We start from the raw sequence: 27,382 nt of genomic DNA on the forward strand, positions 1-27,382 counted from the left end.
CAGGCTAGTGTGACGTGCCCTTAATTATACTTTGTGGGGTTGACAAAGAATATCCATGTGAGATATACTACATGACCAAAAGTGCTTGTCGAACATTTCATTCCAAAATCATGGGCATTAATATGGAGTTGGTCCCCCCTTTGCTGCTATAACAACCTCCAGTCTTCTGGGAAGGCTTTCCACTAGATGTTGGAACATTTTTGTGGGGACTTGCTTCCATTCAGCCACAAGAGCATTAGTGAGGTCGGGCACTGATGTTGGGCGATAAGGCCTGGATCGCAGTCGGCGTTCCAATTCATCCCAAAGGTGTTAGATGGGGTTGAAGTCAAGTTCTTCCACACTGATCTCGACAAAGAGCTCTAGAGTTCCTCTGTAGAGATGGGAGAACCTTCCAGAAGGACAACCGTCTCTGCAGCACTCCACCAATTAGGCATTTATGGTAAAGTGGCCAGACGGAAGCCACTCCTCAGTAAAAGGTGCATGAAGGCCCACTTGGAGTTTGCCAAAAGTCACCTAAAGTCTCTCAGACCATGAGAAACTAGATTCTCTGGTCTGATGAAGCCAAGATTGAACTCTTTGGCCTGAATGCCAAGTGACACGTCTGGAGGAAACCTGGCACCATCCCTACAGTGAACCGTGGTGGCAGCGTCCAGAGCTTGAGAAGATCTGCAGAGAAGAATGGGAGAAACTCCCCAAATACAGGTGTGCCAAGCTTGTAGCGTCATACCCAAGAAGACTCAATACTGTAATTGCTGCCAAAGGTGCTTCAACAAAGTACTGAGTAAAGGGTCTGAATACTTGTGTAAATATCATATTAAAACAATTTAAACAATTTTAGAATAAGGCTGTAAAGGAACAAAATGTGGAAAAGGTCAAGGGGTCTGAATACTTTCCAAAGGCATTGTATAGTGTAGAATGAGGTTGTGTATCTGTTACAATGCTGAAACTAGTTTACATTTCACATACAGTAGTGTAGATATAATGCATAGTGACACTGCTGCCATGCAACTCCTCAGGTCAACTCCATGCAGGTGCTGACCCAATTACATGTAATATGTAAGATATGAGTTAATATATTAGTATTAGTACTGCATCTACACAAGGTATGATGAGAGATACTGTAATGGTAGTATCTACACAGACATACATTTAACACAGCCCTGTGCATGATGTTAGGTCTAGATGTGCCTTTTTCTCGCTAAGGACCGCTTTAATTCTACATGAGTACATGTATTCTTGTATAGTTTCCAAAGATACAGACAATGTCAAACCTTGGGGGTGACTGAGGTGTATGATAATGCATCTAAAAGGCAAACTGGGCAGTCAAACCATCAACGAGGCACTCTACAGTGTAGGTCGTTGGATAAGGGAAACTGCTAGAGGGCTAGGTCTTACGCTGAAGCCTTTCCCAGTCTGCCACTGCGGTGAGAAATGAGACATTGATTTTTCAGTATATGCAGTAAGTGAAGGAACACAGTAATGTTTGGGGTAAGAAAAGTGGGACGTCTGTGCCCAAGTTGTGTACTCCCAAAATGAGATTGTTACTGCAATGGGTAAAGTAGGCCCTTCTGTAAAGGATGAATAGTCACCAACTTTGCACGGAATTGCTGCTAACACATTTGTGTTCAACTTTAGGTGTGTTAACAGTGAGTCTCCTGTGAATCTATCAGTGGGAACCAGGGACAGTTTCTCCTGAGATTGACTGGCCTAAAGACAGTTTCAGTCTGTCAGCTGTCTGCCGCTGTGGGTGATGTTATCCCTGCCTGATTCCTACTGTGCCTCAGATGCTTAACAGTGGGACGGGAGGCTCAGACTAGTCCCTGAGTAGCCAACATCCAGTCACTTGTTCGGAAAAGAGATTTACAGACAAAAAAGTATTACACCGATTTATTTCTTCTTGCTTCCTTTTCTTTGAAACGGAGAGGTGGCAAGAGTTCATTTTTATCAGCTAGGCCTGAGGGATTTGTGTTAAGCAATGGTGGTGGCATACCGTGGAACGAATACCTTATACTTATGTAGCAGAGGTAGTTTCCCAGCTAGTATAGCTTTGAGCAATATTGGCACTACTGTAACTACTTAGTGACAACACCTGCTGGGAAAATCCAAAATGAGTGATTTCAGCTTTAGTGTACTCAACCATCTGCCAAATAGTCCCATCCTTACAGTACATACTGTATATCATATCTAGTTAATGGAGGCTGGAGCCGGACATGTTAGTGCTAATTGGTGGATTTGCTACACATAGCAGAGTCAGCACTGTGTTGGATTTACATAAGAACAAATTTGCCAATGAATAATTAAAGAGTTGAGGTTGAGCCTCTGCCGCTCCTTCTGACACACAGAGAATATTAACCAGGTCCCCTACAGAGAGGAGTCAAGCTACTGTAGCATTCTGCACTGTATGTCCTAGACCTATGAAATGGTTCAATAATGTCGGATGACTGACCTGCAATACATTACCCTTCGGATGCACTGAGAGTTGTCAATGTCAACTAACACGCGTGTCGTAAACGAATGGTTTATGAAGGCTACAGTGTTTACAGATCTCCGTGTACAACTATTGCGCCTCTCCACTGCCTTAGTCCTCCTGCCTTTACCAAACCCAATGACATGAGTGTCCATTAATAATGAACACAGGACAGGCAGTAATGTGGCCACCCTGTGGGTGGAGACATCTGTTGCGGTGGGTTTAACCCCGCCATGGAAAATGGGACATTTAGGAACCAGCTGGACAACCACTCTGCCCCGCTGTGCCACTACCCCTGTGCCCCTGGCAAGGAGCCACCACCGGCTAGGAGTCACTGGACCAAAGCCTGCCAGATGGTGCCCTTGCCAATGTGCTACCAGCCCCTCCAGACAACCCATGCACACACACGTACACGCACATATAGTGGCAAGAAAATGTATATGAACCCTTTGGAAATACCTGGATTTCTACATAAATTGGTCATCAAATTTGATCTGATCTTCATCTAGGTCACAACAATAGACAAACATAGTGTGGTTAAACTAATAACACACAGATTATTGTATTTGTCTTTTCTATATTGAATATATAATTTAAACATTCACAGTGTAGGTTGGAAAAAGTATGTGAACCCCTAGGCTACTGACTAAGCTAATTGGAGTCAGGAGTCAGCTAACCTGGAGTTCAATCAATGAGATGAGATTGGAGAGATTGGTTAGAGCGGCCTTGCCCTATAAAAAACACTCACATTCTGTCACGCCCTGATCTGCTTCACATTTGTGGTTGTCCCCACAACCCTCCAGGTGTCGCCCATCTTCCCCATAATCCCCTGTGTATTTATTTATACCTGTGTTTTTTGTCTGTCGGGGACCAGTTTGTCTTGTCCTGGTTTTCCCCAGTCGCTATTTTCCCCCTCGTCCTCCTGGTTTTGACCCTTGCCTGTCCTGACTCTGATCCCACCTGCCTGACCACTCTGCCTGAGCCTGCCTGACATCCTGTACCTTTGCCGCCACTCTGGATTATCGACCGCTGCTGGCTTTGACCTGTCGTTTGCCTGCCCCTGTTGCTGCAATAAACATTGTTACTTCAACACAGTCTGCATGGGGCGGCAGGGTAGCCTAGTGGTTAGAGCGTTGGACTAGTAGCTGGAAGTTGGCAAGTTTAAACCCCTGAGCTGACAAGGTACAAATCTGCCGTACTGCCCCTGAACAGGCAGTTAACCCACTGTTCCTAGGCCATCATTGAAAATAAGAACGTGTTCTTAACTTACTTGCCTAGTTAAATAAAGATTAAAAAATAAAACGTTGGTTTTACCTGAAACCTGATAAGTTCACATACGTTTTCTTTCCACTGTATATGGGTGCTACACACACAAGTATACGGAAGGCTGTATTCATCTTTTGACATGTCAAAAGGGGAGAGAGAGAGAGGTGTTAATGTAAGTAGCTGCGGCTTGAGAAACTCAGGGAATTAGCTGGTTAGACAGAGGCTACTCCCACTGGAGGAATATATAGTCTCTTTAAGCACAACTCATTCCTCCCAGCCAGCCCGTAAATTGATATGCTAATTATATAAGGGGTTTTAAGTGGCATACTCTGAATCATACAAGTGTTACCATTACCTCCGGAGATACAGGAAACACCCGGAACAATACAAATGAGATGTGTATTGAACAAATGAGATGTGAATTGAACAAACGAGAGCTCTCCATCAAATCCAGTACTCCGTGTGTATTAGCAGAGTTAAGAAAGTCGTAAACTTCAAACACCCCTCAAAATCAGACCAATGTTGATGGTCCTTGATCCCGGGGTTGACTACTGAACTGCACTATATATTATCTGTAAGTGTTTTTATTGAGTGTTATTGCATAGTTCTGGTTGTTTTGACCCACAGATTTGCAGATGGACTATTTTAGGCTTGGCTAGCTAGCTGTATAGTTTTTGTTTGAAAGCTGCATCTGAGCTTTTTTGTTTCACCTGGCTGCTAGTTCCTGATCTTTTGAAAACAGTCATTCTTTTTGAACATTTAACCCTTATTTAACTAAGCGAGTCAGTTAAGAACAAATTCTTATTTACAATGACGGCCTACCCCAGCCAAACCCAGACAACGCTGGGCCAATTGTGCACCGCCCTGTGCAACATCCAATCACGGCCTTAGACCGCTGTGCCACTCGGGAGCCGTGGTCAATTGATGAGTCACCTGAAGTTTGAGAGGAATGTGAGATGCAGTAAAGGAATGCAGTGCTGAGGCAGAGGGCTCATAGGGAGGATGACTGGCTATTACACTGAGCTATGTGGGGTGAGCTTTCTGGCCCAGAGTTGCTGAGGCATCACCCAAGTGGGTGCTATACATTGTGAAGGAGAAGTCCAGTAGCTACACGATGAATCTTCCTCAACCATCTCCCTGACCACCTTCTGATCAAGCCATGAACTGCACCTCTCCATCTTTGGAGGATAAACTCAAAGACGGCCTCTATTGGTTGATCTAACTATAGCTAGGCTACGCATGATGGTGTATTGCTTATTAGTTTGATGCTTTGAAATTCTTATGAAAAGCGCAATAGAAATGTAATACATTATTCTTATTATTACTAATCTTGAATCCAAGATGGCGTAGCAGTCAGACGTCTTTTGTCCTCGTCTTGTTGCGTCCCGTGTATATATCTTTTTTCTATGTATATATATATTTTTTTATTTTTTATTTTTTATTTATTATTATGATTATTTAAAAAAAAAATGTATTAACCTCTTCAACATACTCTCCTGTAATCCGCCTCACCCAATGTGGTATAGATCTGCTATTTTTTTAAACTTTTGAACCGGGAACCCCAACAGCAGCTAGCCAGCTAACTAGCTACTAGCTAGTAGTCAGCTAGCCACTGCTAGCGGTCATCAGGTACCTTTAGCCCGGACAACTCTCGCCGGTCTGCACAGCACGACTCAAACCAGAGCAAATCTGACTTATTTTTCTCCACATCTCTGGATTCCTACCGCAAGCTCTGAACCTTTTCACCTGGATCATCGCAGCTAGTTGCTATCCGAGTGGCCACTCCTGGCTAACGTCTCTGTCCCGAAGCAAGAACCAATTAGCCTGTAGCTAGCCTTTTCTAGGCCCATCTCCCGGCTAGCCGAAGAGGTCCGTCAGCCACTCCTTGGGCTGACGGACCTATTTTGCCAATTGGCCTGGACCCCTTTTACTGCCGACACGGACCCATCACGACTGGACTACCGATTTAATTAGCTCGAAAGGGTTTTTCAACTGGCTCCTCCATCGCGACGTCCCCTGAATGCCCATCTGCTAGCCTGCTAGCCGCAGCCTGTTAGCTGAAGAGGCCCATCAGCCAAATTCTTTGGCCACTATACCTATTTTGCCAATTGGCCTGGACCCTTTTACTACACGGAGCCATGCTGATCCATGACGACTGGTCTGCTGACGTAACAGCACGAGGGGGCTACAACAGACTTCTTCCATCGCGACGTCCCTCTAAGGCCCTTCTGCTAGCTTGCTAGCCCCGGCCCGCTAGCTGTCTCCGGCCCGCCGAGCTACTCACTGGACCCCTATGATCACTCGGCTACGCATGCCTCTCCCTAATGTTAATATACCTTGTCCATTGCTGTTTTGGTTAGTAATTATTGTCTTATTTCACTGTAGAGCCTCTAACCCTGCTCAATATGCCTTAGTTAACCTTTTAGTTCCACCTCCCACACATGCAGTGACCTCACCTGGTTTAAACAATGTTTCTAGAGACAATATCTCTCTCATCGTCCCTCAATGCATAGGTTTACCCCCACTGTATTCACATCCTATCATCTGTACATTATGCCTTGAATATATTCTACCGTGCCCAAAAACCTGCTGCTTTTACTCTCTGTTCCAAACATACTAAACGAACAGTTCCTATAGCCGTACCCTTATCCTACTCCTCTGTTCCTTTGGTGATGTAGAGGTTAATCCAGGCCCTACAGTGCCTAGCTCCACTACCATTCCACAGGCGCTCTCATTTGTTGACTTCTGTAACCGTAAAAGCCTTGGTTTCATGCATGTTAACATTACGTTTTATTCACTGCTTTAGCACACTCTGCCAACCAGGATGTCCTAGTCGAGTCTGAATCCTGGTTTAGGAAGACCACCAAAAACCCTGAAATTTCCATCCCTAACTATAACAATTATAACAATTTCTAACATGATAGAACTGCCAAAGGGGGCGGAGTTGCAATCTACTGCAGAGATAGCATGCAGAGTTCTGTCTTACTATCCAGGTCTGTGCCCAAACAATTTGAGCTTCTACTTTTAAAAATACACCTTTGCAGAAACAAGTATCTCACTGTTGCTGCTTGCTATAGACTACCTTCTGCCCCCAGCTATGCCCTGGACACCATATGTGAATTGATTGCCCCCATCTATCTTCAGAGCTCGTGCTGTTAGGTGACCTAAACTGGGACATGCTTAGCACCCCGGCCATCCTACAATCTAAGATTGATGCCCTCAATCTCATACAAATTATCAATGAACCTACCAGATACAACCCCAAATCCGTAAACACGGGCACCCTCATAGATATCATCCTAACCAACCTGCCCTCCAAATACACCTCGACTGTCTTCAACCAGGATGTCAGCAATCGTAATGGGTCTGCGGTCAAACAACCACCACTCATCTCTGTCAAACGCTCCCTAAAACACTTCAGCGAGCAGGCCTTTCTAATCGACCTGGCCCGGGTATCCTGGAAGGATATTGACCTCATTCCATCAGTAGAGGATGCCTGTTTATTCTTTAAAGGGGCTTTCCTCACCAACTTAAATAAGCATGCCCCTTTCAAAAAATGTAGAACAAGGAACAGATATAGCCCGTGGTTCACTCCAGACCTGACTTTACATTTACATTTACATTTAAGTCATTTAGCAGACGCTCTTATCCAGAGCGACTTACAAATTGGTGCTTTCACCTTATGACATCCAGTGGAACAGCCACTTTACAATAGTGCATCTAGGTCTTTTAAGGGGGGGGGGGGGAGAAGGATTACTTTATCCTATCCTAGGTATTCCTTAAAGAGGTGGGGTTTCAGGTGTCTCCGGAAGGTGGTGATTGACTCCGCTGTCCTGGCGTCGTGAGGGAGTTTGTTCCACCATTGGGGGGCCAGAGCAGCGAACAGTTTTGACTGGGCTGAGCGGGAACTGTACTTCCTCAGTGGTAGGGAGGCGAGCAGGCCAGAGGTGGATGAACGCAGTGCCCTTGTTTGGGTGTAGGGCCTGATCAGAGCCTGGAGGTAGTGAGGTGCCGTTCCCCTCACAGCTCCGTAGGCAAGCACCATGGTCTTGTAGCGGATGCGAGCTTCAACTGGAAGCCAGTGGAGAGAGCGGAGGAGCGGGGTGACGTGAGAGAACTTGGGAAGGTTGAACACCAGACGGGCTGCGGCGTTCTGGATGAGTTGTAGGGGTTTAATGGCACAGGCAGGGAGCCCAGCCAACAGCGAGTTGCAGTAATCCAGACGGGAGATGACAAGTGCCTGGATTAGGACCTGCGCCGCTTCCTGTGTGAGGCAGGGTCGTACTCTGCGGATGTTGTAGAGCATGAACCTACAGGAACGGGCCACCGCATTGATGTTATTTGAGAACGACAGGGTGTTGTCCAGGATCACGCCAAGGTTCTTAGCGCTCTGGGACGAGGACACAATGGAGTTGTCAACCGTGATGGCGAGATCATGGAACGGGCAGTCCTTCCCCGGGAGGAAGAGCAGCTCCGTCTTGCCGAGGTTCAGCTTGAGGTGATGATCCGTCATCCACACTGATATGTCTGCCAGACATGCAGAGATGCGATTCGCCACCTGGTCGTCAGAAGGGGGAAAGGAGAAGATTAATTGTGTGTCGTCTGCATAGCAATGATAGCAGAGACCGTGTGAGGTTATGACAGAGCCAAGTGACTTGGTGTATAGCGAGAATAGGAGAGGGCCTAGAACAGAGCCCTGGGGGACACCAGTGGTGAGAGCACGTGGTGAGGAGACGGATTCTCGCCACGCCACCTGGTAGGAGCGACCTGTCAGGTAGGACGCAATCAAGCGTGGGCCGCGCCGGAGATGCCCAACTCGGAGAGGGTGGAGAGGAGGATCTGATGGTTCACAGTATCGAAGGCAGCCGATAGGTCTAGAAGGATGAGAGCAGAGGAGAGAGAGTTAGCTTTAGCAGTGCGGAGCGCCTCCGTGATACAGAGAAGAGCAGTCTCAGTTGAATGACTAGTCTTGAAACCTGACTGATTTGGATCAAGAAGGTCATTCTGAGAGAGATAGCGGGAGAGCTGGCCAAGGACGGCACGTTCAAGAGTTTTGGAGAGAAAAGAAAGAAGGGATACTGGTCTGTAGTTGTTGACATCGGAGGGATCGAGTGTAGGTTTTTTTCAGAAGGGTGCAACTCTCGCTCTCTTGAAGACGGGAGGGACGTAGCCAGCGGTCAGGGATGAGTTGATGAGCGAGGTGAGGTAAGGGAGAAGGTCACCGGAGATGGTCTGGAGAAGAGAGGAGGGGATAGGGTCAAGCGGGCAGGTTGTTGGGCGGCCGGCCGTCACAAGACGCGAGATGTCATCTGGAGAGAGAGGGGAGAAAGAGGTCAGAGCACAGGGTAGGGCAGTGTGAGCAGAACCAGCGGTGTCGTTTGACTTAGCAAACGAGGATCGGATGTCGTCGACCTTCTTTTCAAAATGGTTGACGAAGTCATCTGCAGAGATGGAGGAGGGGGGGGGGGAGGAGGATTCAAGAGGGAGGAGAAGGTGGCAAAGAGCTTCCTAGGGTTAGAGGCAGATGCTTGGAATTTAGAGTGGTAGAAAGTGGCTTTAGCAGCAGAGAGAGAGGAGGAAAATGTAGAGAGGAGGGAGTGAAAGGATGCCAGGTCCGCAGGGAGGCGAGTTTTCCTCCATTTCCGCTCGGCTGCCCGGAGCCCTGTTCTGTGAGCTCGCAATGAGTCGTCGAGCCACGGAGCGGGAGGGGAGGACCGAGCCGGCCTGGAGGATAGGGGACATAGAGAGTCAAAGGATGCAGAAAGGGAGGAGAGGAGGGTTGAGGAGGCAGAATCAGGAGATAGGTTGGAGAAGGTTTGAGCAGAGGGAAGAGATGATAGGATGGAAGAGGAGAGAGTAGCGGGGGAGAGAGAGCGAAGGTTGGGACGGCGCGATACCATCCGAGTAGGGGCAGTGTGGGAAGTGTTGGATGAGAGCGAGAGGGAAAAGGATACAAGGTAGTGGTCGGAGACTTGGAGGGGAGTTGCAATGAGGTTAGTGGAGGAACAGCATCTAGTAAAGATGAGGTTGAGCGTATTGCCTGCCTTGTGAGTAGGGGGAAGGTGAGAGGGTGAGGTCAAAAGAGGAGAGGAGTGGAAAGAAGGAGGCAGAGAGGAATGAGTCAAAGGTAGACGTGGGGAGGTTAAAGTCGCCCAGAACTGTGAGAGGTGAGCCGTCCTCAGGAAAGGAGCTTATCAAGGCATCAAGCTCATTGATGAACTCTCCGAGGGAACCTGGAGGGCGATAAATGATAAGGATGTTAAGCTTGAAAGGGCTGGTAACTGTGACAGCATGGAATTCAAAGGAGGCGATAGACAGATGGGTAAGGGGAGAAAGAGAGAATGACCACTTGGGAGAGATGAGGATCCCGGTGCCACCACCCCGCTGACCAGAAGCTCTCGGGGTGTGCGAGAGCACGTGGGCGGACGAAGAGAGAGCAGTAGGAGTAGCGGTGTTGTCTGTGGTGATCCATGTTTCCGTCAGAGCCAAGAAGTCGAGGGACTGGAGGGAGGCATAGGCTGAGATGAACTCTGCCTTGTTGGCCGCAGATCGGCAGTTCCAGAGGCTACCGGAGACCTGGAACTCCACGTGGGTCGTGCGCGCTGGGACCACCAGATTAGGGTGGCTGCGGCCATGCGGTGTGGAGCGTTTGTATGGTCTGTGCAGAGAGGAGAGAACAGGGATAGACAGACACATAGTTGACAGGCTAGAGAAGAGGCTACGCTAATGCAGAGGAGATTGGAATGACAAGTGGACTACACGTCTCGAATGTTCAGAAAGTTAAGCTTACGTAGCAAGAATCTAATTGACTAAAATGATTAAAATGATAGAGTACTGCTGGGGTAGGCTAGCTGCGTTGTTGACACTACCCTAATCAAGTCGTACCGTTGAGTGTGAAGTTTCTACAATGCTGCTTATCGGGAGCTAGCTGGCTAGCTAGCAGTGTTGGTTACGTTACGTTGCGTTAGGAGAACGACAATAGCTGGCTAGCTAACCTAGAAAATCGCTCTAGACTACACAATTATCTTTGAAACAAAGACGGCTATGTAGCTAGCTATGTAGCTAGCTACGATCAAACAAATCACACCGTTGGGACTGTAATGAAATGAAATGAAAAAGTGATACTACCTGTGGAGCGACGGAATGCGACCGGAATGCGAAAGTTCTATTCAGTAGACGTTGGCTGGCTATTGGCTAGCTAGGAGTGTCTCCTACGTTAAGGACGACAAAATAGCTGGCTAGCTAACCTCGGTGAATTAAGATAATCACTCTAAGACTACACACTCTAAACTACACAATTATCTTGGATACGAAGACAGCAAAGACAACTATGTAGCTATCTAATACTACACTAATCAAGTCGTTCGGTTGAGTGTGATAGTTACTACAGTGCTACGGTAGCCGGTGAACGTATGCTAGCTGGCTAGCTGCTAGGCAGATAGGAGGGCGACGAAATACGATAATAACGCAATTATCACTCTAAGACTCCACACTCTAAGCTACACAATTATCTTGGATACGAAGACAGCAAAGACAACTTCCCTTGACCAGCACAAAAACATCCTGTGGCGTACTGCATTACCATCGAATATCCCCCGCGATATGCAACTTTCAGGGAAGTTAGGAACCAATATACACAGGCAGTTAGGAAAGCAAAGGCTAGCTTTTTCAAACAGATGTGCATCCTGTAGCACAAACTCCAAAAAGTTCTGGGACGCTGTAAAGTCCATTGAGAATAAGAGCACCTCACCCATGCTGCCCATTACACTGAGGCTAGGAAACACTGTCAACACTGATAAATCCACAATAATTGAGAATTTCAATAAGCATTTTTCTATGGCTGGCCATGCTTTCCACCTGGATACCCCTACCCCGGTCAACAGCCCTGCACCCCCACAGCAACTTGCCCAAACCTACCCCATTTCTCATTCACCCAAATCCAGATAGCTGATGTTCTGAAAGAGCTGCAAAATCTGGACCCCTACAAATCAGCCAGACTAGACAATCTGGACCCTCTCCTTCTAAAATTATCTGCCAAAATGGTTGCAAACCCTATTACTAGCCTGTTCAACCTCTCTTTCGTATTGTCTGAGATCCCCAAAGATTGGAAAGCTGCCGCGGTCATTCCACTCTTCAAAGCGGGAGACACTCTAGACACAAACTGCTACAGACTACCCTGCCTTTCTAAGGTCTTCGAAAGCCAAGTTAACAAACAGATCACTGACCGTTTCGAATCCCATCGTACCTTCTCCGCCATGCAATCTGGTTTCCGAGCTGGCCATGGGTGCACCTCAGCCACGCTCAAGGTCCTAAACAATATCATAACCGCCATCGATAAGAGACAGTACTGTGCAGCTGTATTCATCGACCTGGCCAAGGCTTTCGACTCTGTCAATCACCACATTCTTATTGGCAGACTCAACAGCCTTGGTTTCTCAAATGACTGCCTCGCCTGGTTCACCAACTACTTCTCAGACAGAGTTCAGTGTGTCAAATCGGAGGGCCTGTTGTCCGGACCTCTGGCAGTCTCTATGGGGGTGCCAAAGGGTTCAATCCTCGGCCGACTCTTTTCTCTGTATACATCAGTGATTTCGCTCTTGCTGCTGGTGATTCTCTGATCCCCCTCTACGCAGACGACACCATTCCGTATGCTTCTGGCCCTTCTTTGGACACTATGTTAACCAACCTCCAGACGAGCTTCAATGCCATACAACTCTCAAACTAAATGCATGCTCTTCAACCGATCGCTGCCCACACCTGCCCGCCCGTCCAGCATCACTACTCTGGATGGTTCTGACCTAGAATATGTGGACAACTACAAATACCTAGGTGTCTGGTTAGACTGCGTTCTCTCCTTCCAGACTCACATTAAGCATCTCCAATCCAAAATTAAATCTAGAATCGGCTTCCTATTTCGCCTCCTTCAGTCATGCTGCCAAACATACCCTCGTAAAACTGACCATCCTACCGATGCTTGACTTCGGCGATGTCTTTTACAAAATAGCCTCCAACACTCTACTCAGCAAATTGGATGCAGTCTATCACAGTGCCATCCGTTTTGTCACCAAAGCCCCATATACTACCCACCACTGCGACCTGTATGCTCTCGTTGGCTGGCCCTCGCTTCATATTCCTCGCCAAACCCACTGGCTCCAGGTCATGTATAAGTCTTTGTTAGGTAAAGCCCCGCCTAATCTCAGCTCACTGGTCACCATAGCAGCACCCACCCGTAGCACCCACTCCAGCAGGTATATTTCACTGGTCACCCCCAATGCAATTTCCTCCTTTGGCTGCCTTTCCTTCCAGTTCTCTGCTTCCAATGACTGGAACAAACTGCAAAAATCACTGAGGCTGGAGACTCATATCTCCCTCACTAGCTTTAAGCACCAGCTGTCAGAGCAGCTCACAGATCACTGCAGCTGTACATAGACCATCTGTAAATAGCCCATCCAACTACCTCATCCCCATACTGTTATTAATTTGATTTATTTTGCTCCATTTCACCCCAGTATCTCTACTTGCACACTCATTTACTACTGCACATCTATCACTCCTGTGTTTAATTGCTATATTGTAATTTTTTCACCACTATGGCATATTTACTGCCTTACCTCCATTCTCCATCCTACTTCCATCCTACCTCATTTGCACATGCTGTATATAGATTTTTTCTATTGTATTATTGACTGTATGTTTGTTTGTTCCATGTGTAACTCTGTGTTGTTGTTTGTGTCGCACTGCTTTGCTTTATCTTGGCCAGATCGCAGTTGTAAATGAGAACTTGTTCTCAACTAGCCTACCTGGTTAAATAAAGGTGAAATAATCGTGCTTTTTTTAATAAACGATGTAATCACCACCACGATGTACCCAGGCAGCAGGGCAGACAGAGGAATCCCACCAGCGCAATGAATGAATAATAGATGTGAAAGGTTAGCCGTGAGGATGTGTACCTCTTACATGCTGTGACTGCTGGTGTCACATCCAAGATGAGCTCTCCTCTCCTTTAACACGCTTTCAAGCTTACATATGTTTTGACAGGACCTCACTCTCACCTCACTGTCCTCATCACAGGAAGTGGGGATGTCTGAGAAGGCAAAGCTCAAGCGGTTTGTCATCATCTGTGTTGATTGAAGATTCAGGTCAAGGAGACCTGGGAGGAGGAGTTTTTGACATTATTGTGACCACAGAATGTGTAGTAAGAGTAATGCTTGGAATCAAATGGATATCAAAGTTCTAGATGAGCAATACAAGAATGTCATGAAAAAAGACAAGCTCAAACAAACTCAATTAATGTAAATGGAAATACTTTATTTCACTATTACACAATAACAAGCCTTGAAATAAATACAAAATGGAAAGTAATCCTACAGAGGACCACAAAATATAGACAACTTTCATAATGTGGCAAATTAAAATGAAGACTAAAACGATCACTACCTAGGATATCATTTAGAGATTAAAAGTTTAGAAATCAGCTAAATGTTTCTACGATGAGCACAGTCATGCCAGCATAATAGTATTTTACAGTGTCATGTTGCAGATGATTCGGGGGTGTTCCTCAATGCACATGGGTCACCCTGATTGGTGAGGCTGAACACAGAGAGGGGGCATGTGGGAAGGCCTACTGTAGTTCATCATCTGTGTTCTATGATACATGTTTGTATTTGGTATAAAGAAGTTGGACAGGAGGGTGGAAAATGCAGGTTGTTTTTACATGGATAACAATGTACAGGGAGGTGCCTTCAGAGCTTCAGGAACTAAAGGCACATGGGGTCCACTGAGCAACAGATATGTCCATTCTGAAAGAGGCGGAGGAGAGAGAGTGAGTCACTGTTAGAATTCAACCACAATACAGTTGTTCTCTTTGAATTGTCTCTACTTCAGAATGAGCTATTTCTACTTTTCTCACTGAAAGGCAAATTTGGTCTGACATTTAGAACTTTGATAGAGTCATGGAGAGTTTGGTACCAATATGGAGGATAGTTGGCCGAAGTCTGCATAGATATAATAAATACCCATGGCTGTTACCTTGCACTGGCAGAGGGTGCATTCAGTGCCATGTTTGACCCAGGAGGAGCCGCTGAAGCGCTGGATGCCGTGCTCGTCCGTGCACGTCTTGGTGATGTCGTTGCGGATGGTGTCGGCCTGGCAGGGGTCGATGATGCAGCGGGCACAGCACTCGCCTTCGGGCACCACCGTGAACTCACAGTCCACTGGCGGGCACGACAAGGGCCAGCAGTCCACCTGACCCTGCTGTGGGAGGGAGAGACAGACAGATATACTAGAGTCATATCACTGGGACAGTAATATATACAGTCAATTATCCCTACAATTTTATAGTTCCTGTCCCTTGTCAAATATTTCAGTATACTTATATACTACCTTGAGGCGACAAGAAATGATCATGTAAAGATAGAGATTTTCGACTCCCGGGTGGCGCAGCGGTCTAAGGCACTGCATCTCAGTGCTAGAGGCGTCACTACAGACCCTGATTCGATTCCAGTCTGTATCACAACCGGCCATGATTGGGAGTCCTATAGGGTGGCTCACAATTGGCTCAGTGTCGTCCAGGTTAGGGTTTGGCTGGAATTATGGTGAGATCATTGTAAATAAGAATTTGTTCTTAACTGACTTACCTAGTTAAATAAAAGGTTAAATAAAATAAATACATTAATACTTGTAAGCAGGAATCAGGCGGATAGAATTATGGTGAGATTTTCCAAATGGATGTGGAGGGAGAGCTTTGTATGCATCTATGTGTGTGGAGTAAAGGTGGTCTAGAGTTTCTTTTCTTCTGGTTGCACATGTGACATGCTGGTAGAAATGAGGTGAAACAGATTTAAGACTCCGGCCTCTAGGAGCGCCGCTTCTGGATGAGCCTTTTCTCGTTTGCTTATGGCCTTATACAGCTTGTTGAGTGTGGTCTTAGTGCCAGCATTGGTTTGTGATGGTAAATAGACAGCTACGAATAATAAATACAAAATGAGTTACAAACAATGTGAAAAAACGAACTAAAATAGAAGCCTGTAAAATGTCAGCCATCCCCTCCGGCGCCATAACTTTGACCAAATACACTATATATACAAAAGTATGTGGAGACCCCTTCAAATTGGTGGATTCTGCTATTTTAGCCACACCCATTGCTGACACGTGTATGAAATCGAGCACACAGCCATACAATCTCCATAGACAAACATGGGCAGTAGAATTGCCTTACTGAAGAGCTCAGTCACTTTCAACATGTCACAGTCACAGGATGCCACGTTTCCAGCAAGTCAGTTAGTCAAATTTCTGCCATGCTAGAGCTGCCCCGGTCAAATGTAAGTGCTGTTATTGTGAAGTGGAAAGGTCTAGGAGCAACAACGGCTCAGCCAAGAAGTGGTAGGCCACACAAGCTCAGAGAAAGAGAGCACAGATTGCTGAAGCCCATGGCGCGCAAAAATTATTTGACCTCGGTTGCAACACTCACTCCCGAGTTCCAAACTGCCTCTGGAATCAACATCAGCACAAGAACCGTTCGTCGGGAGCTTCATAAAATGGGTTTCCATGGTGACGCATTGCCAAGCGTCACCTGGAGTGATGTAAAGCTTCCTGCCATTGAACTCTGGAGCAGTGGAAACGAGTTCTCTTGAGTGATGAATCACGATTCACCATCTGGCTGTCCGACGGACAAATCTGGGTTTGGCGGATGCCAGGAGTACGCTACTTGTCCCAATGAATAATAATACCAACTGTAGTGTTTGGTGGAGGAGGAATAATGGTCTGGGGTTGTTTTTCATGGTTCGTCCTAGGCCCCTTAGATCCAGTGAAGGGAAATCTTAACACTACAGCATACAATGACATTCTCAACGATTCTGTGCTTCCGACTTTGTGGCAACATTTTGGGGAAGGCTTTTTTCTGTTTCGGCATGACAATGCCCAAAGCAAGGTCCTTACAGAAATGGTTTGTCAAGATCAGTGAGGAAGAACTTGACTAGCCTGAACAGAGCCCTGACCTCAACCCCATCGAACACGTTTGGGATGAATTGGAATGCCGACTGCGATCCAGGCCTAATCGCCCGACCTCAGTGCCCGACCTCACTAATGCTCTTGTGGCTGAATGGAAGCAAGAGCCCACAGCAATGTTCCAACATCTAGTGGAAATGTCACGTCCTGACCTTAGAGAGCCTTTTTATTTCTCTATTTGGTTAGGACAGGGTGTGATTTGGGTGGGCATTCTAGTTTTTCTATTTCTTCGTTGGCCGGGTATGGTTCCCAACCAGAGGCAGCTGTCTATCGTTGTCTCTGATTGGGGATCATACTTAGGCAGCCTTTTTTTCCACCTTTAGTTGTGGGATCTTGTTTGTGTGTAGTTGCTTTCTGCACGTAGAGTTACGTTCGTGTTTGTATTTTGTTGTTTTTCGGTGTCATTCTAATAAAAGTACAAATGTACACCTACCACGCTGCACCTTGGTCCAATCCCTCTCTAAACGACCGTGACAGGAAAGCCTTCCCAGAGGAGTGGGGGCTGTTATAGCGGCAAAAAATGGACCATCTACATATTAATGCCCATGATTTTGGAATGAGATGTTTGACAAGCAGGTCCACATACTTTTGGTCATGTAGCGCATCTCTATATTGCGCGTGAGACCAATTTGGAACAGATTTCCAAAATTAAGATAGTAATAATAGTAATAACAGTAATAATAAAAAATATAATTTTTTTTTGCTCAGAAAACTTGGTGGGGGTCAAATGAAATCGTAGTTGGGGAACCCTTATTGGATTTCTCCAGCAGCCGTTTCAATAAGCCAGTGAATACAGGTCATAATGTTGGCCACCTTTCTAGATATGACTCCGCATAACCCAGTTCTGATAACATTTTCATCCCTGAAGTGAGTGGTTTACACCTCTTTGGAAAATGTAAAAATCAGCATGCGCAAGAAAAACACACACACACACACACACACACACACACACACACACACACACACACACACACACACACACACACACACACACACACACACACACACACACACACACACACACACACACACACACAGAAACTCAAAACTGCTTATGAGTTTAGTTTGCTGTAAGTCTCCCATCGGGTTATTTAATATCGCTGGAAATCAGCTAGCTCTGCATTTTACTGATATTGTAGTAAATTAGTGGGCTATAAAATACAGGCACATGCTGTGCTAATGTGTGCTCCCTGCCTTCATTTAGTGAGTAAACATTTTAAGTGTGATTCCCCTGAAGCAGAACTCTTTCCCCATTGCCAGCTTTAGACTATAGGTATTCATGACACAGTTTGGGATGTCATTTAATCACCTTCACATGGGCCCTGGAAGGTGGGTCACAAAAACCTTTTTTTCTAGATCAGAAACTCATTTCTTCAATCTTTACTTTTCTAGTTCAGAAACAGTATTATGAATCTCAGTACACGTCAGAGTCCGTCAAAAAAACGTCTGCGAAGAATGACATTTACTGGTGACATTTGGTTTAGTGAGCCTTGCCAGAGATTTGCCTTGGCTAGACAACCTTTTTTTTTTTTTTTTGTAGGCTAGTTGAGAACAAGTTCTCATTTGCAACTGCGACCTGGCCTACTGCAACCATGTTTCATGTCTCCAGATCTATGGCTAAAAGAGTATCCTATACCCATAACATTCTACACCTATTGTAGCGAGTCAGAGATACGCTATATGACCAAAAGTATGTGGACACCTGCTCATTGAACATATAATTCGATATACATATCACCAACTCCATATTAATGCCCCAAATCATGGGCATTAATATGGAGTCGGTCACCCCTTTGCTGCTATAACAGCCTGCACTCTTCTGGGAAGGCTTTCCACTAGATGTTGGAACATTGCTGCAGGGATTTGCTTCGATTCAGCCACAAGAACATGAGTGAGGTCGGGCACTGATGTTGGGCGATTAGGCCTGGCCGCAGTCGGCGTTCCAATTCATCCCAAAGGTGAATTGGAACGTTGCTTTGTGAACGAGGGCATTGTCATGCTGTTGCCACAAAGTTGGAAGCACAGAATCGTCTAGAATGTCATTGTATGCTGTAGTGTTAAGATTTCCCATCACTGGAACTAAGAGGTGTAACCAGAATCATGAAAAACAGCCCCACACCATTATTCCTCCTCACCAAACTTTACAGTTGACACTATGCATTGGGACAGGTAGTGTTCTCCTGGCATCCCGCCAAACCCAGATTAGTCTGTCGGGCTGCCAGATGAAGAAAGCTTGATTCATCTTACCAGAGAACGCATTTCCACTGCTCCAGTCCAATGGCGCCACTCCAGCCGACGCTTGGCATTGTGCATTGTGATCTTGCAACCAAGGTCAGACGATTTTAAGGCGCTATGCACTTCAGCACTCGGCGGTCCCGTTCAGTGAGCTTGTGTGGCCTACCACTTCGTGGCTGAGCCGTTGTTGCTCCTAGACATTTCCACTTCACAATAACAGCACTTACAGTTGACGGGGGCAGCTCTAGCAGGGCAAATATTTGACATGCTGACTTGTTGGAATGGTGGCATCCTATGATGGTGTCACGTTAAAAGTCAATGAGCTCTTCAGTAAGACCATTCTACTGCCAATGTTTGTCTATGGAGATTGCATGGCTGTGTGCTCGATTGTATACCCCTGTCAGCAGTAGGTGTGGCTGAAATAGCCGAATCCACTAATTTGAAGGGGTGTCCACATACTTTTGTATATATAGTGTACATACGTCAAAGAACATATTCTGTCATTCGCTTGAGTGCACAAGTAAATGTAAAGTAAAAGGTGGCTTGTATCTTTGTCTAAGATTCTAAGCTTGTCCGTTTCCCTGGTGAGCGGAGCCCTATGGTTCTGGCTCTGATAACTATGGAGGCATTCAGGGTCCATTTCACGTCCCTGTCATGCTACTGGATCCCACGCTTATCTCTACGCACCATTCTCCTCCGCTCCTCTCTTTCAAGCGCTGCTGTTTATACCATTTTGACTGGTGGCTGTGTGTGTGTGTGTGTGTGTGTGTGTGTGTGTGTGTGTGTGTGTGTGTGTGTGTGTGTGTGTGTGTGTGTGTGTGTGTGTGTGTGTGTGTGTGTGAGTGTGTGGATATGAGTGCCTGCCTCGGGGAGGGAGAGAGGGAGCAGCCTACATCTACCTGCCTCTCCAACACTTTTCCAGCCCTATAATGGCCTGCTGTAAGTAATCCACCCAAGGCCCTTAAGGACAGCATCACAATGGGAGAAGGGAACAACATTATGCTGCCTACTACTCTAGCTATGGATCTGACTTATGCTGTTTTTCGACTGTAACACCAGTGTATACACCCTTATGTTATATTAGGGAAATTGTGTTTCCATAGCTAGGGCTGACAGTGAGGATTTGTAATGAGCAGAATCATCAACCTCTGCATAATAAAAAACAGTTGTTTTGCGGGCAGGTATTAAAGTTCACAGTTAGACATTGCTACATAAATGACAGTTGAAAAGTACCAGTGCCGTGGTTTTGACCCCAAGTGAGAGCAGGTCCACCGCAGCTATGGCCCAGTGAGAGACGGGTGACAGCCCGCGTAGATGGAAATAGAAAAGTCTGAGCCTTTTGGGTAAAACACCGGGTTAAATCCTGTATGGACCTGCACCATTTATGTCCCTGTATTCATATGCTAATCAGAGAAGGAGAGTGATGTGGCATGGCTGTCTGTGTGTCTGTTCTACAACACTCTGTTTGATCTGAGGGAGAAAATGACCAACAGTAATACCACTCTTCCGGAGGGGACTGGCGGGCGGCAGAGAGAGAGCGCTGACAGAACGATGATTTGTGGGTCGACGCAAAGGCATAGTGACACAAATGCAGCTAAGTGTTGCTTCTCTCTGGGAGCAGAATGGCCAGAGAGAATGCCAACCGTGACATTTGCATTTAATACAAATATATCTGGTTGTAAAGTGCGTCTGAAAGGCGTATCGGAGGGGGTAGGTAGTGATGTTCTGTCAGATTTAGTGTGAAATCCTCATAAAAAAAGCCTTCCTGTTGTTTGAACAGCAGGGATGCGGGAACCTTAGAAAAGGTCGGCACAGTGGAGAGAGTCGATGCAAACAGTGCACATTTCTTCATGGGAGATTCAATAAAGAACGCTCTTGACACGTCATAATTCTGTTTTATATATTGCCAGGACAAGCTAACAAGCTTATCCACAACACTTCTCCGAGGCCACCCACTGTGTGGACACAGGGACCTGCACATGCCCGTAAACACACACCGTTACTATTCCCCTGGCCACCACTCTGATGTCCAGTATCTCCCGTACATTAATTCCTAAAGCGGAGTACAGTGTGTCCTATCTCTCTATAGGCTGTGTATTGTTGGTACTTACCAGACACTGGCACTGCTGGCAGTTCTCCACCCAGGACTCTCCACTGCCGTAGGTCAGCAGGCCGTTCTGGTGCAGACACTGGCTGCTGAGGCGAGGGTCACACTCTGGACAGCAGAACAGGTCAGCTGTGGGGTTCTCACAGTCACACACCATCCTCCTGCACATCACCTGGCCAGTCTGCACAGAGGGGTGGGCAGATGCATGGTCTATCAATCGACACACGACTCGAGTACAGTCTCAAAGTACTGTATTGAGCTCTATAACCCACAAACAATCTTTGCTAGTTGACCTTGGTTATTTGTTAATTACACACACTCAAAATGACCATTGCTCCCTACTAGCTGACCGTGACCGCTCCAAAACAACAACATGTTTATGCTCTCTGTTCACCCAGCCGTTCAATACTGCTAATTTTGACAGGCAGGTTCTCAATTTTTCCAATCAATTAAAATGACTCGTTTCATTTCAACTTAATTTCTGCCCTCCTCCTCTGTAATCAAATTAATAATGTGATGCTTGATCATTCAATACCCATACTAATCCTCTATAATCACCTGCTAGCATTGCCAGACATTATCAAAAATTGAAACACTGAATTACTAAACGTTTCAAGACTGTAGACGTAGAATCATGAGGGAAAATATAGATATTATTTTGGTTCATTTAAAACCAAGTTTTCCAAACAACTGGTTGATGCATTGACATGTTCAGACCTCTGGGTTAAACATATATCAAACTGAATTGATAACCAATCATCATATTGTTTAACATCAACTAATAGAACACCACTGATCTGACCATTGTTTGTGTTATACCCATCTACCTCTCTGTCTCACCTGACAGGAGCAGACGGAGCACCTATCATTGTCCAGCACCCAGATCTGCCTGTTGTGTTTGACTTTGTTGTCAAGGATACAGTCTCCAGTGCAGTTCCTCCCATGGGGGCACCTGCAGTCATAGCCCCCCTCCAAGTTGAAGCACACTGTGTCATTGGCACAGGTGTTCCTCCCCATCTTGCATTCGTTGATATCTGTAGGGAGCAAGAGAGATGACTTCACACATATGCTCAACGCAGTTCAAATACCGTAGCTTATGCATAAATTCACACATCTTACTGCTTAAAAAAAGACAAATGATTCCAAACTAGAACTGAAAAGCTGTAAAAACGGATCACGTGACTCATGACGTGTCTTTGTGCTAGACCTGCTCCGTTGTCAAAGAGCGATTGAGAAATCCGCAAATTGTGGATAAATTCTTTGTTTTATTGAAAGTGTATGGCCAAATGACTTACTTTTATCAAAAGTACTATTGGTTTTGAGTCAGGAAATGTGTACTTTTCCACCTAAAACTATTGCGATTATTTGATATCATTATATTATGTGGCCGACTGCAACAACAGCGGACATGGGTAACAACTGCGCTCTCGTGGGGCAACTCTGTGAGGTGTATGCCGTTATTTGGAGCTTGATGTAACATGTGAGTTTTATAGGAGGGAGAAGGAGCAGGCACAAAAGTTAAAAGATGTATCACAGGTAGCCTAAAGAGATCGGTCCCTGGCTGTACTTGTGTAATAAATCTAGGAAAGAAGGCACATTTCACTGCTTTCCATTGAAAGATACAGACACATGCAGAAGATGGCTACTAGCGATACAAACAGGAAATACGATGTAAACACTCCTACAGCCACCTGTGTGAAGCTAACTATAATAATAAATAAATAATTATATTTTGTTGGATTTAAATAACAACATTCCTACCTCCTATCTTGTTTAGCATTATCTAGTCCAAATATGACATGATTCCACAACTTGTATCCGTTTTAAATCATTTTCAATTGAGGACTTTTATTTTGAAGGCGAACCGCAAATTCCCTTTTGCGGCTAATCCTTATTGTGGCTAGCTTCACACACGTCCTCTGAGAAGAGAAAGCATCAAAGCGAGCGTGTGGACGTATGTATAGTCTAATCATTGCATTTTGAGTTGATCTTATTGTGTTGTAGTCTAGGTGTTCTACCAGTTAGCATATGTTGAGGAGCTAGACAGTAATTGTGTCATCTTACATTGTTATGGACAGTAATTCTTACTTTTTAACTCAGCATTGTTGGGAAAGGGCTCCTAAGTTAGCATTTCATGGTAAAGTCTATACCTGAAGTATTCGGCGCATGTGACAAATACAATTTTATTTTATTGTGCCATTTATCCCGAGTGGCGCAGCGGTCTAAGGCACTGCATCTCAGTGCCAGAGGCGTCACTACAGTCCCTGGTTCGATTCCAGGCTGTATCACATCTGGTCGTGATACAGCCCGGAGGGCGACGCACAATTGGCCCAGCGTCGTCCGGGTTTGGTCGGGGTAGGTCGTCATTGTAAATAAGAATGTGTTCTTAACTGACTTGCCTAGTTAAATAAAGGTTCAATAAAAAATAAATACGTTGAAGAATAGACAGAATAGTGGCCATGAGTATCCTAACAATAGAATTACTTTTAGCCCCATAGCCATAAAAAATGTATTACAGATTATAAGTATATGTTTGTAGGTTGCTGTTTTACTTCATATAACTCATTTGTAATGCTTGGCTACTGTCTTCGCCTCTCCCCCAAAATAGAATCGGGGAAACTAGTTTCAATATATGGGCTCATTTGCGAAATGTTGGATTTTAGGTAAACTTCCCCTTTTGCTGTCTTCGTACCCAAGATAATTGTGTAGTTTAGAGTGTGTAGTTTTATGTCGTCCTTAACATAGGAGACTCTGCTAGCTAGCCAACAGCTAGCCAACGTCTACCGAACAGAACTTCTGCACTCAACAATCCGGTCGCATTTCGCTTCGCTCCACAGGTAGTATCACATTTTTCATTTCATTTCATTACAGTACAACGGCTTGATTTGTTTGATCGTAGCTAGCTACATAGCTAGCTACATAGCCGTCTTTGTATCAAAGATAATTGTGTAGTCTAGAGCGATTTCCTAGGTTAGTTAGCCAGCTATTGTCGTTCTTTTAACGCAACGTAACGTAATCAAACACTGCTAGCTAGCCAGCTAGCCCCGAATAGCAGCACAGTAGAAACTATTACACTCAACGGAACGACTTGATTAGTGTAGTGTCAACAACGCAGCCAATGCCAACTAGCCTACTTAGTCAACAACGCAGCCTCTGCCAGCTAGCCTACTTCAGCAGTACTGTATCATTTTAATCATTTTAGTCAATAAGATTCTTGCTACGTAAGCTTAACTCTCTGAACACTCGTGACGTGTAGTCCACTTGTCATTCCAATCTCCTTTGCATTAGCGTAGCCTCTTGTGTAGCCTGTCAACTATGTGTCTGTCTATCCCTGTTCTCTCCTCTCTGCACAGACCATACAAACGCTCCACACCGCGTGGCCACGGGCCACCCTAATCTGGTGGTCCCAGCGCGCACGACCCACGTGGAGTTCCAGGTCTCCGGTAGCCTCTGGAACTGCCGATCTGCGGCCAACAAGGCAGAGTTCATCTCCGCCTATGTCTCCCTCCAGTCCCTCGACTTCTTGGCACTGACGGAAACATGGATCACCACAGACAACACTGCTACTCCTACTGCTCTCTCTTCGTCTGCCCACGTGTTCTCGCACACCCCGAGAGCTTCTGGTCAGCGGGGTGGTGGCACCGGGATCCTCATCTCTCCCAAGTGGTCATTCTCTCTTTCTCCCCTTACCCATCTGTCTATCGCCTCCTTTGAATTCCATGCTGTCACAGTTACCAGCCCTTTCAAGCTTAACATCCTTATCATTTATCGCCCTCCAGGTTCCCTCGGAGAGTTCATCAATGAGCTTGATGCCTTGATAAGCTCCTTTCCTGAGGACGGCTCACCTCTCACAGTTCTGGGCGACTTTAACCTCCCCACGCCTACCTTTGACTCATTCCTCTCTGCCTCCTTCTTTCCACTCCTCTCCTCTTTTGACCTCACCCTCTCACCTTCCCCCTACTCACAAGGCAGGAAATACGCTCGACCTCATCTTTACTAGATGCTGTTCTTCCACTAACCTCGTTGCAACTCCCCTCCAAGTCTCCGACCACTACCTTGTATCCTTTTCCCTCTCGCTCTCATCCAACACTTCCCACACTGCCCCTACTGGATGGTATCGCGCCGTCCCAACCTTCGCTCTCTCTCCCCCGCTACTCTCTCCTCTTCCATCCTATCATCTCTTCCCTCTGCTCAAACCTTCTCCAACCTATCTCCTGATTCTGCCTCCTCAACCCTCCTCTCCTCCCTTTCTGCATCCTTTGACTCTCTATGTCCCCTATCCTCCAGGCCGGCTCGGTCCTCCCCTCCCGCTCCGTGGCTCGACGACTCATTGCGAGCTCACAGAACAGGGCTCCGGGCAGCCGAGCGGAAATGGAGGAAAACTCGCCTCCCTGCGGACCTGACATCCTTTCACTCCCTCCTCTCTACATTTTCCTCTTCTCTCTCTGCTGCTAAAGCCACTTTCTACCACTCTAAATTCCAAGCATCTGCCTCTAACCCTAGGAAGCTCTTTGCAACCTTCTCCTCCCTCCTGAATCCTCCTCCCCCCCCCCCTCCTCCCTCTCTGCAGATGACTTCGTCAACCATTTTGAAAAGAAGGTCGACGACATCCGATCCTCGTTTGCTAAGTCAAACGACACCGCTGGTTCTGCTCACACTGCCCTACCCTGTGCTCTGACCTCTTTCTCCCCTCTCTCCAGATGAAATCTCGCGTCTTGTGACGGCCGGCCGCCCCTACAACCTGCCCGCTTGACCCTATCCCCTCCTCTCTTCTCCAGACCATTTCCGGAGACCTCCTCCCTTACCTCACCTCGCTCATCAACTCATCCCTGACCGCTGGCTACGTCCCTTCCGTCTTCAAGAGAGCGAGAGTTGCACCCTTCTGAAAAACCTACACTCGATCCCTCCGATGTCAACAACTACAGACCAGTATCCCTTCTTTCTTTTCTCTCCAAAACTCTTGAACGTGCCGTCCTTGGCCAGCTCTCCCGCTATCTCTCTCAGAATGACCTTCTTGATCCAAATCAGTCAGGTTTCAAGACTAGTCATTCAACTGAGACTGCTCTTCTCTGTATCACGGAGGCGCTCCGCACTGCTAAAGCTAACTCTCTCTCCTCTGCTCTCATCCTTCTAGACCTATCGGCTGCCTTCGATACTGTGAACCATCAGATCCTCCTCTCCACCCTCTCCGAGTTGGGCATCTCCGGCGCGGCCCACGCTTGATTTCGTCCTACCTGACAGGTCGCTCCTACCAGGTGGCGTGGCGAGAACCGTCTCCACACCACGTGCTCTCACCACTGGTGTCCCCAGGGCTCTGTTCTAGGCCCTCTCCTATTCTCGCTATACACCAAGTCACTTGGCTCTGTCATAACCTCACATGGTCTCTCCTATCATTGCTATGCAGACGACACACAATTAATCTTCTCCTTTCCCCCTCTGATGACCAGGTGGCGAATCGCATCTCTGCATGTCTGGCAGACATATCCGTGTGGATGACGGATCACCACCTCAAGCTGAACCTCGGCAAGACGGAGCTGCTCTTCCTCCCGGGAAGGACTGCCCGTTCCATGATCTCGCCATCACGGTTGACAACTCCATTGTGTCCTCCTCCCAGAGCGCTAAGAACCTTGGCGTGATCCTGGACAACACCCTGTCGTTCTCAACTAACATCAAGGCGGTGGCCCGTTCCTGTAGGTTCATGCTCTACAACATCCGCAGAGTACGACCCTGCCTCACACAGGAAGCGGCACAGGTCCTAATCCAGGCACTTGTCATCTCCCGTCTGGATTACTGCAACTCGCTGTTGGCTGGGCTCCCTGCCTGTGCCATTAAACCCCTACAACTCATCCAGAACGCCGCAGCCCGTCTGGTGTTCAACCTTCCCAAGTTCTCTCACGTCACCCCGCTCCTCCGCTCCCTCCACTGGCTTCCAGTTGAAGCTCGCATCCGCTACAAGACCATGGTGCTTGCCTACGGAGCTGTGAGGGGAACGGCACCTCAGTACCTCCAGGCTCTGATCAGGCCCTACACCCAAACAAGGGCACTGCGTTCATCCACCTCTGGCCTGCTCGCCTCCCTACCACTGAGGAAGTACAGTTCCCGCTCAGCCCAGTCAAAACTGTTCGCTGCTCTGGCCCCCCAATGGTGGAACAAACTCCCTCACGACGCCAGGACAGCGGAGTCAATCACCACCTTCCGGAGACACCTGAAACCCCACCTCTTTAAGGAATACCTAGGATAGGATAAAGTAATCCCTCTCACCCCCCCCCCTGAAAAGATTTAGATGCACTACTGTTCCACTG

General features: G+C 46.7%; 1 protein-coding gene across 1 annotated transcript in view; it reads right to left on the minus strand.

Annotated features, from left to right (window-relative positions):
- Positions 1–14,020: 14,020 nt before the first annotated feature.
- LOC115134411 (protein kinase C-binding protein NELL2a-like) overlaps positions 14,021–27,382 on the minus strand; it is a 104,633-nt gene continuing 91,271 nt past the window's right edge. The window contains exons 17-20 of the mRNA XM_029668345.2: positions 21,921–22,114; positions 21,085–21,261; positions 14,762–14,986; positions 14,021–14,532 (exon numbers count right to left, since the gene is read on the minus strand). Coding sequence (XP_029524205.1) covers positions 14,491–14,532; positions 14,762–14,986; positions 21,085–21,261; positions 21,921–22,114 — 638 coding nt within the window. The 3' untranslated portion in view covers positions 14,021–14,490. The remainder of the gene's footprint in view (positions 14,533–14,761; positions 14,987–21,084; positions 21,262–21,920; positions 22,115–27,382) is intronic.

The sequence above is a fragment of the Oncorhynchus nerka genome, linkage group LG9a (assembly GCF_034236695.1).
Source record: "Oncorhynchus nerka isolate Pitt River linkage group LG9a, Oner_Uvic_2.0, whole genome shotgun sequence".
Lineage (NCBI taxonomy): Eukaryota > Metazoa > Chordata > Actinopteri > Salmoniformes > Salmonidae > Oncorhynchus > Oncorhynchus nerka.